Here is a 15000-nt window from a genome sequence, read left to right on the forward strand (position 1 = left end):
TAAACTCAAAAGCTTGTCTCCTTCACCAACGGGGTGGTCTAATAAAAGATATTACCTCACCCACCTTATGTGTCTAATCTCTTGGGACCAACACGGCTACAAAAATGCTGAAAAAGAAGTGTCTGTAAACTTCCAGTTCCCACACACGTTGTGATAGGAAAGGCATCGTTAGGAAACCAGTTGAACACCTGCAGCAGAAAACTGAGTAACATAGAGAGAGCTTCTGAGCCCCAGGGGTTACATTTTCCAAACAAGTAATCTTGTGAGATGTGACTTTATTCTGTCAGGCTGAGAAATCTGGACAGTCAATCAAGGCAGCTTTCACTCATAAAACAAATTACAGGCTAAATTAGAGGCTGACTACCAAATAGCTAGTTAACAGGTCATAAATCCTCATACGCATTTGTAAAGCAGTAAGCACACCTTTATTGCTAAATGAAATAAATATGTGTGCAAATGCAATAACTACATGGAAAGAATATAGTGATATGGTGACTAACAAGAGGAAATTCACCTAAACAGATTCAGCAAAACTGAAATAATTTTTTTTTAATAATCACACACAACATAGTGTAGCAATTGCCCAAGATGAAGAGAGGTACAAAACCACCCTTCGCATCTAAACTGAAGTACTGTTGAGGATCTCTAAATAAACAGCCACTGTATCAAAGAAAACAAACTCTGCAAACCAGGAAGCTTACAAGGAGTAGAAAGTCAATGAGAAAACAATGTGGGGTTAAGTGCCCCTCCGATGAACTGCAGAGCAAAAATGAAAATTGAGTTAAGTACAGATTTTTCTTTCTGCTGAAAGCAGTAGCCCCACTAGGCCTTGATAATGCAAATGCTAATTGTCTGTGCTTAGCTTTGCATATATGAGTAGCTTTACAGAGTGACTACTCGCCTGTGTAAAGTTACACATAGGTGTGTAAACATTTGCAGGATCAGGCATTTAATTTTCAGTTGTTCTTAAATTATTTTTCTCTCTCTGCCTGCTGGACTGGGAGTATTGGCTGGGTGTGTATATATTCTTTTGGGAATGAATCACTCATATTGCTAAGAACCTAGAAAGTGAAGGAATCCTGCCTATTAAGAACTCCAAAAGAACTCCCATCCAATTCATGTAGCCAGCCCTATTTCTTCAGTGATTTTAAACTGGCTTGGAAAAGCACTGGTGATTGGAGAGAACAACCGTGCAATGGCTCAGGCGAATGGCCTAATTAGTATGCTGCCACTTCTAATTTCTGTGATTCTGTGAATAGCAAGAATTGAATTAAAAGGATGCAGAGGGCACCAGGAAAAAACTATCTGTCCATGTGATACATGAATATTGAAGGATTCTCAGCCCATTCTCATGTATTGAATATGTATTTGCATTACAATGTCTAGAGCAGCTTCACTGCGAAGCATGGCAGTTTAGCACTTTTCAGGATCAGACCCTAATTGTAAAAACAAGTATTTTTGCAACATTCCAACTGAGAAATAAAAGACCAGAAAATTCCAGAGTTGAATTTACTCATCTTTGGAATTTACTCAAAGCCGTGTTTTCTCAGCCATTTGGCCCATAGGTAGTACTTTTATTCCTGTTTTACTTGATAAGGTTTGTTGTTATTTGTTATTAATACATTCCAGGTGCACACTTAGGCTTACTCCACATTTGCAAACTTCCGCTTCACTTTTGCTGTGTTAATTGCAAATAGGTTGGCCCTAGATAAGCCAGAGAGCCACAAAATGCCCCTCTCATTTACTGTGTATGCCTTTGTCATTGACAGCACATGTTCCAACTACACATTGAATTGTATAGAGAAAACAGCATGTGCTCATGTAATTAAAGACTGTAGTGCAATGCAACTGTGAACAGGGCAGATTTAAGGTTATGTGGGCAACTTTTGCTTTGGCATTTTCTGAAAAACGAGTACTTTAATTTGCAGCCTTAATGATCTTTGATCTTTTTTGGGGGGATATGTCTGTCTAATCGCTCCATATGCATATATATTTCATTTCATACAAATATATGGCCCTCCATCAACTTGACAGATGAAAGGAGACGTGGCAGAGTCGGTCAGTGCTGTTTAGCAATGTATTGGAAAAGAGCCCAATGCATGAGCGGCAAACCTTCCCACAGTGGCTGCAGGTCCACTCACCGGATGGAAGTTGAAGCACACTCTGCTTCCTGACTCAGCCTGGGCTCTCTGATGGCCCTTCACAGTGACTGCTCCGATCTTAACCCGACTTCTCCAAACTGAACGATTGTGGGCAGGATTTTCCCAGTTGTCAGTAGGAATGCTGAATTTCTTGAGGCCTTGCTTGACCTTGTCACTGTATTGGAGCTTTGGCCTTCCACAAGCAGGTCTTAAATTGGTCATAGAGCACAGCCCTCGGCAAATGATCTTGAAGCATGCCCTCCACACGTCCCAAACAACGAAGCCTGAAAACATCCAGTGTAGTCTGCATAGACTGCAGGCTGTTTCTCTCAAGAATCTCGTTATTGGTGATGTGTTGTCCCAAGCAACTCCAAGGATTTTTCTAAGACGGTGGAGGTAGAAACTGTTCAATCTTGGCTCCTGGCTTGGAGTACGTAACCCAACTTTCACAATCGTAAAGGAGGGTACTAAGGACACAAGCCTGATAAATGGACACCTTTGTGTTCAGGGTTAGCAACTTGTTCTAAACACGTGAGGTAAGTTTGCCAAAGGTAACAGAAGCTTTGCCGATTCTAGCAAGTTCCCTGTCAAGTTGACACAGAGAGATTAAGATTGTGGGCTTCAAAGCCACCTAAAGGATTTAGATGCCCAGTTCCCATTCAAAATACTGGACATCCAAATTCCCTAGGCAAATTGAAAATCCTCCGCCTAAGCCCCGGGTCAGACAGGAAGTCTGTGATCGAATCAGGACCTGAACCCAGATCGCTGTCTCCTAGCCCAGCCCCTAAACCACAAGACCCCCTTTTCTAGCATGTCATTACGCTAGCTCTGGGAAAGGTGTTCATCCTGAGTTCTTGTATTGTCCAGTTCGTTTGGACTTTTTTCTCCCACAGAGTTAGAACTTGAAAACAAGCCTCTTGCTGTCAGTGCTGCAATTCTGCCAGCAGAGACATTATTAAGCCCAGAATGGTTCATTGCTGTACACAGTATTCTGCTGCTGCTATTTTTACAGCCCTTCTCTCGTCTCGCTTGCCTTCCTACTCAGGACTAGCCCAATGTCCTTAGACATTTTTGAGATGAAAGCTTTTGAGTGGTGCTTGTTTTTCCCTCTTGCAAATGCTGTGCCCATAGCTACATGTTTCCCACCGATAGCTACTTTCCAATACCCGTTAGTCAGGGATGGTTCAGGTACAATAGTACATTTCCCAGTGTTCTCCCTGCTTTGGCTTCCCCTATAGGGATTCAGACATTTGCCTCAAAGGTAAAAATGAGCTGGCTAGAAAATCGAATGTATGAGGCTAAGTCTCTCTTTTTTTTTTTTCGGCGCGTGAGGGCAGGGATGGGAGAGGGTTTGCTGACCTTTCCCCACACCAGGAAGACCCTTTTTCACTTAACACAGTGTCCTTAAGCAGGTTAATTGTCCCAAGTTCTCTCACTCAGTCTCAGAGGGTTTACAATTAGGAAAAGGCAGTGTCTTCTTTTCCATTGAATGTGAGGGCAGGTTTTGTGTTCTTCTAACCCTCAGATGCAGAGTCTGGATTTCAAAGGCATTAAACTCTGCACTGCCCTTTCCTCCCCTCCTTTTAAAAAATAAATAAATAAATAAAATAATGGGTATATGACATAGAAATATATTTGCCATTCTCCATCACTTTGAACCGCATAACATCAAAGGGCTCCACTGCTTTCATAACTTGATTTGAAAGAGTTGTAGAAATAACCACCATTATGAAACACAACAGATAACACGGTTCAAGGAGGAGAAAGGGGAGGAATTTTCATGGAGCAAAGCCTATAAGGTGGAGGAAAACATAGGAACAGTGGCTGTGGCCAGATCCAGAAGGAAAGCAGTGTGCAAATTTCCCTTGGCTGTTCCGAATGTGCAGGTTATAATCGAACTAATACCTGCAGCATCATGTGCAATATACTGTAACCAGGGGAGAAAGGTGTTTCTGAGGACCTGGAAAACAAATGCGAAACTAACAGGGAAAATGCAGCTGGAACGGATGAAAGAAACAGTACAAGAACAGACGGCTGGTTTAGCAGAAATTGCTTCGCTTTGGAAGGACCCCCTTCATTATAAACAGAGGAGGTGGCTGGCCAGGCGCACTCTCTGCAAGCACTCCAGGATGTTGGAGCTTGGCTCCTATCTTTGGTCCGAAGTCACCTGAATTTGATGACCTTTCGGGGATGCTGTACAAGACGCCTGTTTGAGAGGGTGTTTGGAGAAAGGGTATGCTGCCTAGATGAATGTGAAGTCTGTCGCATTTAGAATCTGATTTTTAACTCAATAAATTGAGACTTATTGCCATATCCCCTATATACTCGAATAAGAATGGTAAATGTAAATACCTATGCATTAAGAGGAGAAACCCTGTGACTTATGCTGCCCTGTGAAAGGCAGAATGAACTGTACAGAGAGACAAAAAGTAAAACCTAGACAATGGGGTGGGGAGATTGCAAAGGTGCTTTTGCATATGACTGGCTGACTGAGCTCCTGCTGAATTGATCATTTTAATGTTGCTGAGATTAATTGTATTGATAATGGAGTGTTAGGTGCCTACAGCCTTGGAAGGGCATCCTTTTAGCTGTTGTTTACATAGAAATAAATAGGTTGCCAGGTGAGGAATATAGATTGCAGCATATACAGGAAGTGTACCTGAGACCCTTCTCTTTCGTCCACGTACTGAGAATCCTTGCATTGTACATTACCACATGTAGCCTGTTGTGGGAGCAGAGAGAATGGATACAGCCACCATGTGTTTCAGCAGAGAGATAGGGAATGATCTCTTACCCACAAGGCTCTTGCTTTAAGTCTCCCTTTCCCCCCAGTCATCCCACCCACCCAACATGTCTCAAGTACCTGGAGGACCAAGAACTCTGCGGTTAACTAAACTCCACCTTCCCATGGTCGTTGGGTTGATCTCTGGGATTTGGCATAGACGCTACTCCTCTCCCCCTGGTTTGACATCACCAGGAAGGTCTTCTGTATAGCTTACGTCACACCCAAAACTCCTGTATTGCAGCTTGAAGGCCTGACTCTGCAAACATTTCCTCAAGTGAGTAAACCTTATTCCCATAAGCAGTCCCGTTGATTTGAAACCATAGTGAGAACTACTCCTGTAAGTAAGGATTTGTAGGATTGGGCTCCCCTCACTGGGGTGAATTTCATCCCTAACAAAACGGGATGTGGTGAAAAATCTGAAGTGAAGTGGAATGAACATCCCATAGTGCTTTGGTGAATTGCAATATGTCATAAGGAACCTCTGCTTAGTTTGGAGTTTGCATCTAGCTCCAGCCCGTTGCAAGAGGATAGGCCTAAAAAAAGTGACATCCTGCTTTATAGTGAAACTATATTATTAGACCATTTTTGGAAATCTCAGAGATATAGTTTATTTCCTCCTTTCACCTGGACAGTTGGACTCACGGTAATAAGGCAAACCAATGACCTATGCCAAGAGATGCAAAACAAGACTTGGGAAACTTTCCAGAACCAATTTTCTGGTAAATACCTGATCTTGTGGGATGTTTATAAAGGTTTTAGTGGCAGTCAGTTGGGAGTGGCCTGTATAATTCACTGATGGCTTCTCCGCACATGAATAAATCAGCCAGTACAAACGCAAGAGAATAAAATCACACGTGCCATTTGTATTGTGTATGTCAGCCGGCTTATAAGAAAAGGCTACATGTAATAAATGCAAAAACTGTAACTCATTAGTGCAGAAATTCCAAATCGTCAGTTCTCAATTCTGAGGCAGTTTATGGCAAAAACCGATTTAGATCCTTCTCTGCTGCTTTTTTGTAGAGCTGGCACTGCAGTGTTTACTGTACTGAGGTGTATGGCTAATCAAACATCATTGTGAGTGGTTACCATTCTGCTTGGGAACGGTGCATGCTCACTTTAATCAGACTTCTCCATCTTGCCCTTTGAGAGGAGGGGTGTCATTCTGTGTTTTCTTTTCAGAGAGGCAAGATTTACCTCTGTTATGCTTTTAAAAACATGGGTACCATAGCAACAGAGAGTACATTCTACCAGCATCTTTCAGTGATAATAGAATGGCATGTCAGACAAACAGGGTGTACATTAAAAAAAAAAAAAGTCTCTTCAGCTGTTCTAACACTGCACCTTAATGTATTAACACTTTCTTTTTTGTGTGTGTGTTATGGCTGATCTATAAAGAGTTCACCACCTAGACGCGCTACCTAACTTTATACATAAAAACACAGTGAGATGTGGCAATGTGGAAACTCGTGGAAACGGGTTGATATGGAAGCAGTTTCTTAAATAAATAAATAGACAGTCCTACCACAAAGAAATGTTTGTTTTGCTTAGATGGAAATACGAACATATTGGACTGTTTCTAGGGCAAAAAAATGACATAGTCACATCCGATTTACCTGCCTCTTAGATTAGGTAAATTTGCTACCAAGGGCTGGTTGTAAGGAATGTGGTCACAATGTTTGTGCCCCACATTTGGCCTTAGTCTAAAATTGTGTATCGTACAGCCATGGTAAACATTCTTCATTGTTTCATTTTTGTAATCAATCGTTCTGATATTGGAAAGCAAAGCAATGCTGTGGGCATACAGAATTGTCCAATAATAAGGGCACAGGACTGGGAGATATCAAATGGGATTTTATTTCCAGCACTGCCACTGACTAGCTATGTGGTGTTGTGCGAGTTACCTACTATCAAGCCAAAACTATTAAAAGGTTCTGGTTTTTCTGGATGCCTCCATTTTCAGAAGATAACTAAATCCTGATTTTCAGAGGGGTTTGGTACCTGCAGCTCCCTGGGATTTCAAGTACAGGAGTGGGAACTCAACACCTTGGAAAATCAGGCCCTGGGTATTTCACGGTGAGCACCCAAAATTAGTAGAGGCTTTTTCGAAAAAGCAGGCTTTGTGCCTCAGCTTACCCATCTGTAACATGGAGATAATACCTACTTACATAAAACTCTTTGAGATGTGTGGATGGGAAATGTTCTACAAGAGTCATTCATCATTTATGACTTCTCATTATATATGCTGACCTGATCATAGGATGCACATATGTCATGTTTTTAGCTTGGGACCAGCAATAAGTGCTATATCTTTTTTAATTGTTTCTTTTTAAAATGGCATTTTTTTAAATTTAAGCTGAAATAAGTCCTTTTTATTCATCTGCCACAAGTAGGTTATGCTTAGGTCCTGTTCTTAATAATAGTCTTTTTATAAGGCTTGTTCTATCCTAAAAGCAGAGTGGATAAGCTGGTTATTTTAGTTCATCTTCAGAAATTGCCTACTTCTTATAGGACTTATTGGAAAGTGTTGTTTAGCGAAATTCTGTTGATACAGTATGTATCACATGTTCTGGTTTTTGTTTTTCCCCCCTTGTATCTGATGAGTAAGGATGCTAGCATGCTAATGAGACATTTCTTGCTTAGAAGTTTATCTGCTCCTGTTGCAAATTGTTGATTTGGGGGTCTTGCAAACCTTTATGCTCAAATCTTCCCAATGAGTCCAGAGGCTACTTGCATGAGTTGCGGTTTTCAACATGAGTTCTTTAACATCCTCATCCTCTGTGATCTCACAAACATCTCCACAGCAACTCACGGGGATGTCACAGGGAGTTGGTGAAAACAATATGTGGCAGGAGCTTGTGAATCCTTTGGCAGCAAAGTTCCAATTCCAATGCACATGTTCTTAATAGGAGAGAAGAAAGAAATGTAGAAATATGATTTATAAGTAAAAATTTACTTTTAGAGGGTTTTTTTAAAGTTTTTTGTTAAGCATTGCGGCTTTTAACAATTGTCAGTTTGTGGAGGGAATAGTTTTTGAAATACCACTTTTTTTTTTTTTTAAATGAAGTGAATCCAGTATCAGAATAATTTTTTAAAAATCCGTATGGTTCTTGATTTGATTTATTCAAACATACTTTGAGCAGGCTGTTTTCTCTCTATCTAACTGGAAACTTATCACATTATCTGAGCACCTTACAAATGTTAGGGCTGGTCTATGCTAGAAAGTTAGGTTGTCCCAGCTACTTCACTTGGGAGTGTGTGAATTTTTCACACCCCTTAGAGATGTAGCTAAGCCCCAGTGTAGACAGTGCTAGGTCAATAGAAGAATTCCATCAACATAGCTGCCGTGTCTCAGAGAGGTGGGTTAACTACAGCAATGCAAGAACGCCTTCCGTCTCTGTAGTTAAGTGTCTGCGCATTTGTTGCATAGTTGCATTGTTTATTTGTACATGCCAATTTAGTGTTCATTGTGTGACTTTTGTATGCCAATTCAGTGCCCATTCTTAGTAGATGGTTGGCTTGCACTCATCCAGTCAGCAACAGATAAAGGATTTTGCAATGAGAGGGAGGGTCTAGTAGGCAAATAAATGACATTATGCAAATTGGTAGTGTGTCTTTTTATGATACGGAGTGCTTTGCTCAAGCAACAGTTTAGATCATGGCTGTTTCGCAGAACTGTCCTTTTTTAAAATGAAAAATATGGGTGGAAAACTACAATGTTGACTGTCTTTCAAAACAAACAACAAAAGTCAAACATCTGATTTGGGGGGGATGAGAGTGATTCCTTATAAAGGAAAATGTGTTAGCTCATACCAGGTGTCAGGAACAAAACCAATGAGAGTGATGTTGATATTGTACAAACAGAGTTGGGTCTGGGGAAGAGCTGGCAACCTCTTTTTCCTTATTTGGCTACCAAGACTAGAGTTTGAGATTTCCTTTATTACCTGTAACATCTGATGATCTGACAACCACCTAAAACAGCACTTCCTGACCAGTTTCAGATTTTTATGATATCAGCAGTTCTTGTGGTGGACACCCAAAATCCTGCGTAAATAAACAAGGTTGTGTTGTTTTTGTGTGTATGTCAGGTCAAAATGCTGAAGGGAATCTCAGTTTTTGAGGACCCAACTTTGAGACAGGTAGGAATGGATTGTCAGAGGTGCTGGGTACTCACAGCTCCCTTTGACTTTGGCTGGAGTTGTAGGTGCTGCTCAGTACCTCTGAAAATCAGGTCTAGGTATCTCAAGTTGGATGCCCAAAATTAGTAGATGCTTTTGAAATTTGGGCCATACCACTGAATTATCCACATATATTCTGTTACTTGCAAGGGATATGAAACAGTTCATGTTCTAAAACCGCTCTCCTCTAGGTAATGGCTAATTAATTCCCTTATCACACCCTATTAAACATCACTAGCAAAGGACCCAAAACCAATATTATTTTCTTTTTTCCTTTTCCCAGGTTGTCAGCGCTCGATAGGCTTGTCCCATGGAAAAGCCAAAGTGTGCAGTTACAGCGGATGGTACTACTGCAGCACCTGCCATGTGGATGACAACTTTCTAATCCCTGCCCGACTGGTTCATAATTGGGACACTTCAAAGTATAAGGTAATCTTCACGTGTGTTGGCTCGAGAAGAAATAAATTGAATGCCGTGTAGCAGAAATACAAATGATGCTCACGGTTAAAATCTAATTTTACCCAATCAATCACATTCCTAACCGGGACGTTTGGGGGTCGTGCCCACCAGTTGGAACAGGATTCAGAGGCCAGAGCCGGAAGTCGGAGCTGACGGTCAGAGCTGGGTTACCTGGAGTGAGGCAAGACAGAGCAGGACTGGATCCAAGGCAGGAACAAGGCAAGAGCTGGACTGGAACAAAGTAGGAGCCAGGCTAGGAACGAGCCAGTGCAGGAGCTATCACAGCTGTGGGGGAATACTTTAAGCAGCCGCCGAACTGCTGCTGGGCTTAGGAGCTGGTCTGATGACCCTTCCCACCCATCAGGCCATGTAGCCAACCAGGCAGTCCGACTATAGGCCAACCATGCTTGCTAGGTTGTCCAGAGACTGGCTGTGCTGCAGGCCCGGATTCCTGACAGTTCATCTGGCCCCACCGTGTTCCTCGCCTGCTCGGTCTATCACCCCTCAGTGGTATGTCTTCAAATCTGCGGGAGCCACTTCACTACTTCCCTGCTTGGGCCTCATGGTGCCACACTTCTCCTCCTGGCCGCCCCCCATCCCCACCCCTTGACCCACTACTGCCATAGTCCTTCAAGAGGCAGGTGTTCCTTCCTCCCTTCTCTCGTGGTCCTAATCTTCATGGTCCCCATGAACTGGGCCTTGGCTCTCTCAGACATTGCCTCCTCCACAGCTACAAGAGCTGTGATTATCAGGAGCACTACAGCTGATGAATCACAGGAGGAGGTCGTAGAAAGCAGAGTTTGTTTTGGTGGCAGGCACTAATGCTGTGGAATTTCAGCCCATTGGGAATCAGAACGAATCCACCTCTCACTAGCTTCAGAACATAGTGGACTTCATCTCTTAGCACGAGCCTTCTTATAAAATCATAAGGATGGCACAGCAACACTTCCCTGGGCGTAAGCAATAGCAATAATGTAAAGAGAAAATTGCACATTCAGTCATAGGATGAGGATGAGGTGGAAGATAAGTACAATTCTTTAGACTGAATTTACCTTTTTTTGTTTGTTAAACTCTCAGATGCTATGATTGTGTGGAAACACATGCAAACATGGATGAGTGGATAGCTAGACAGATATATGCTAGTAGCTATTTTATACATTTTAGCATATTTCACAAAGAGCATCAAAGAAATGGTGCATAGAACGTCCATTTCCACTGGATGTTTTCATAGGATTAACTGTGTTGTTTTGGCATTGCTGGGGGAGTGTGTTGAAACAATAACTGAATTTATGAGGAAGGGAGATCATACTAAAGCTTCTAACATAACAGACACTGTTAGGAAAGACTGTTTGATGTTTTACCTCTGCGAATATTATTATTATTATGGGTTATTTGAAAAGAAAATAAAAGAACTGGTAAATGCCCTGTTAGAGAAAAAAGCAGGCTTTCTCTTGAAGAAGAAAATTTGTCAAAAGACAGATTATTAAAGGAAACCAGAGCCTACCATTAGGAAAATAATAATCTGGTGCCAAGTAATATCAGATTTTTCAGGAGTTAATAAAGTTATTGCATAGATAGATTAAGGATCTCTTCCTCCCCCCCAAATGAGGTCATATTTAAATATAAGACATTAAATTATTTTCCTTTGGATGCCCTTCCCAAATGCCACTCATTTGTCTGGGCAGGGCTGGGATGAAACCCTCTAATGTGGATCAAATGGATGGTAAAGCAGGCAGTCCTTGTGTAAGCATGTGTCAATGAGACCACAAAGAAGAGAAACTGGATTTTTAATTTAGAATTTAAAACCTGTACAGTTTCAAACAGTTTGGATATAGGAGAGAAGAAAGTGCCTGTGTTCAAAGAGTTAGGGCACAAAGACAGGACAGAACTTTTTAGGTTTCAATTTAAAATCAAATTAATTCTAATTATAACAGTGAGAAATGATCAGTTTTCACTTTACAAAAGTTGCTTATAGCTTTGCCAAACGTTAACCATTTGGGCTGAAATTTGACTTGCCAGTTGTCCTATCTCAGGCAGATTTTTTTGAAAAATTTCAGCCAAAAGAGTTCAGTCATTTCTGAGAATGATTCTAGAAAAAAATACATTGTTTTGCCCATATTAAAAAAAAAAACAAACAAAAAAAACCTTTTGCGCCCTTTTCTTTGAACAGCACTAGCATCCCCATGTTTTGGAGCAGGATCTTAAAATTGGGGGCAGGGGTGACTTCTGTGTCAGCGATGTATGTGTCTTTCGTCACCCCCATGAAAATCCAGTTTTGGCCAAGTTATAGGCCCATTCTGTGCACTCAGTGAGGCAGGGATCCTGGGCAAAAATACTGTGTGATCATGTAATTAAAGGCTGTACCATAACATATACACACAAAGGGACCAAATGAAAGTTGCACAGGCATTCTTGAGTCTGGCATTTCCTAACTTTTGAGTGCTTGACTTTGCAACCGTTAATTGTTTTTTAACGTGCGCATGCGTGCACTGCTGATGAATATTCCCCGTGGAACAAAATAAAATATCGCCAGCTACTCATTCCCATATCTGCCCTGAGGAGCTGATAGGCAAATGGGGTTTCCCATCATTTCAATACTTATTCCCAGTGAAAGAATATTCTTCAAAAGAAATATTGAGCCCCTGGGGATACTGGCATCAGGTTCTGTGGTGAAAGAAAATCTGGAAACCTCACTGTATTCTACCTTCCACTTGCTTGCTGCCCTCAAAGTTAAGACTACATATTCACACATGCATAGGCCTTGATACAGAAAAGCATTAAGCACGTGCTTGAGTGCTGTGCTGAGTGGGACCAAAGTATATGCTAGTGATCCTCGCACAGGATTTGGAGTGAGAAATTCCTGAGTTCCAGTGTTAGCTGTGATATTGAGAGCTTGTGTGGGGCTGAGTGAATTGCTGCTATCTGGCTCTGTTTCTCCCTCAGTACAGAGGAATAATACTTATTACAGGTATCGTAGCTCTGAGGTGTGTTGTAAGGATGAATTGTTTAATGTGTGTAAAGGCGGTGTGAAGTTGAAGACAGTTGTATTATTCTCTCTAGTGTGCAGCTGCATTATTCTCACTAACAGAACAAAACGAATAGACTCCACCCAACGTTTTTTACGTTAAAGTTTTTTTGTGCATTTTGAACATTTGGGATCTGTAAAATTTTGTTCTTTACCCAAACTCCCCACGTTGTTACTTATACAGTGTGTTTTCTGTTCCTCAGTTTGGACAGGACAGTTCCTCGTGCGTGCACAGTTTAAAAAAAATTCCTAAAAGCTGAGAGATGTGGGATGTTTAATACAGTTTCTGAGCCACAGAAGTCTCTGGAACCATGACCTTTAATTCACCTGTCTCCTGTGTTTAAAAATATGCACTGTATTATCTGCATAATCACTAATCCGCAGCCAGTGCTTGGCATTACTTGAGATATTTTTGTTAACAGGCAGATTATTCATTGCAAAGAGTTACATTTGGGATCATCTCTCACTGCAACTAGTTAGCAACTTCTTCCCTGACCTGCATGTAGTTCCACTAGCTGGTACCATCTATAAAGACGTATTTTGCTTTGTCTACCTCATATCCTAAAGTACCTGAAGGGAGAGGCCTTTTAAGTCTGAGAAGACTAAGGTGTAGCCTTTGCCCTTTTGTTCTCCTCATAAAAAGGTAGCTTTGTTAGCCTAATTCATTGGTGCCTTGCTTCAATGTAAACACTGGTTTTAAGGACCAGAAGGACTAATTGAATTGCGAAACACATCATTTTTCTACAGCACAGTTTCAAGTGGTTTGCAGTTCATTTCACATAATCCTGGCTCCTTTTTCTCCTCCTTGATAAAATGCAGAAATAAAGAAGGGGGGCGACACGGGGAATATTTGGCTTTATCCTTCCCAGTTAGGACAAAAAGTTCCATTAGTTTGCCAGGGTTGCAGTATCTTACTGTGCGTGCAGCTGTGCAGAGCAATATGATGGAATGGAATGGAATGGAAGAGAGAAAATTTTTTGAAAATTAAACACCATGTTTAATGAATAATAATACCTCTCTCATATATATGCTTGTTTTGAAAAATCGCTAGAGGTGGGTCTGATTGTTCTTTTAGTATTATGTGTTTTTACATTACAGTTAAATTGAAAGAAATTGCCATTGGAATGGCTAATGATGCATGGGTTTTGTTGTACATCTGTTAATCTACTGTTGACTCTCTTTCTAGGGCTCCCCCCAACTTCCATTAAAGTTTGAGGTGACTCCAGTTGACTTCAAAAGGAGCTAGATTGGGCCCTTAGTATGCCATTAATTTTCTTTCTCAATTACATCCTGCTTATCGGAATCCCTGCATCCCTGACAATGTGTTTATGTGTATACAAACACACACAAACATTTATAGACAAGAAAAGACCATTTAAGAGGGAAATTTGATGACATCGTAGTTAGACATGTAAAAGATCTATTAGAATAAATCACTACGTGCATCCCACTGCAATGGCAGAATAACATCCTCAATAGAGGACTATCTAATATCAAACAGATACTGTACATGACCTTCACCAGTAGGGAAGTGGTAAGGATATGTATGGCTATGAATATCAATGTGATTTGGAAAGATAGGATAGTAGTCCTTGTAGTTTACCTTAATGTACTCAACAAAGTGGGAGTTGGCTACCAATAGAAGTTAACAGAGTGATCACACTCAACTCTGTCTTCTCCAATAGTTGGCAATGGAAATTCCAATAGAAAATTTTGGATTCAAATAATGATTAAAAGAAACACATAAGAAAGAGGAATGAAACTATGTGAAGAAGGGCAGAAAGGAAGCACATCTAAACTGAGTGCTTTGTTTTTCAGGTATCAAAGCAAGCCAAAGAGTTCCTGGAGTATGTATATGAGGAGCCATTGATTGACATCCAACAGGAAAATCCCATGTTGTACAGACACGTTGAGCCACTGGCGACTGTAGTCCGTCTGAGACAGCAGCTGAGATCTCTCAGAGCCTATTTGTTCAGCTGCAGAGCAGCAGTGGCTGAAGATCTGCGTAGGAGGTAAGCACCACAGACTACATACAGCACAAGATTCCTGTTTTCCTGCCTCTTCCTTGTCTGCACGTGTTCATTCCTCACTTCCTCCTATGAGTTCCCATGATCCAGTTCATAAGTCATTACCCATTGTGAGAACCAGCTTCACTGTAGTTGTCACCACAGGCTTTTTTATACAACTAGATTGTCTACTGCCATAGGAAAGCCTATGATTTCAGTGATTCACGGAGGCTGACTGTGGAGCCTGAGTACCTAGTCATTCCTCCCATAGGAGCATGCTGTTTCCCCTCAATGGTGTGTCTAAATCTGAACATATGTGGTTATTTTAGGCCATCACTATGAAAATGGAAAGAGTATTATTTGGGTACTATCTGTTCCTCCTTCCCTATTGATTTTTCCTCAAAATAAA

At 41.2% G+C, this 15000-nt stretch overlaps 1 protein-coding gene across 1 annotated transcript in view; it reads left to right on the forward strand.

The window, feature by feature from the left end:
• The window catches only part of PLEKHM3 (pleckstrin homology domain containing M3), a 98115-nt gene that overhangs the window by 25033 nt on the left and 58082 nt on the right, over positions 1–15000 (forward strand). Inside the window, exons 3-4 of the mRNA XM_067549816.1 lie at positions 9385–9530; positions 14404–14597. Coding sequence (XP_067405917.1) covers positions 9385–9530; positions 14404–14597 — 340 coding nt within the window. The remainder of the gene's footprint in view (positions 1–9384; positions 9531–14403; positions 14598–15000) is intronic.

The sequence above is a fragment of the Emydura macquarii genome, unplaced genomic scaffold (genome assembly GCF_026122565.2).
Source record: "Emydura macquarii macquarii isolate MOO-44397 ecotype Brisbane River unplaced genomic scaffold, CSIRO-AGI_Emac_v2 contig_1253, whole genome shotgun sequence".
Lineage (NCBI taxonomy): Eukaryota > Metazoa > Chordata > Testudines > Chelidae > Emydura > Emydura macquarii.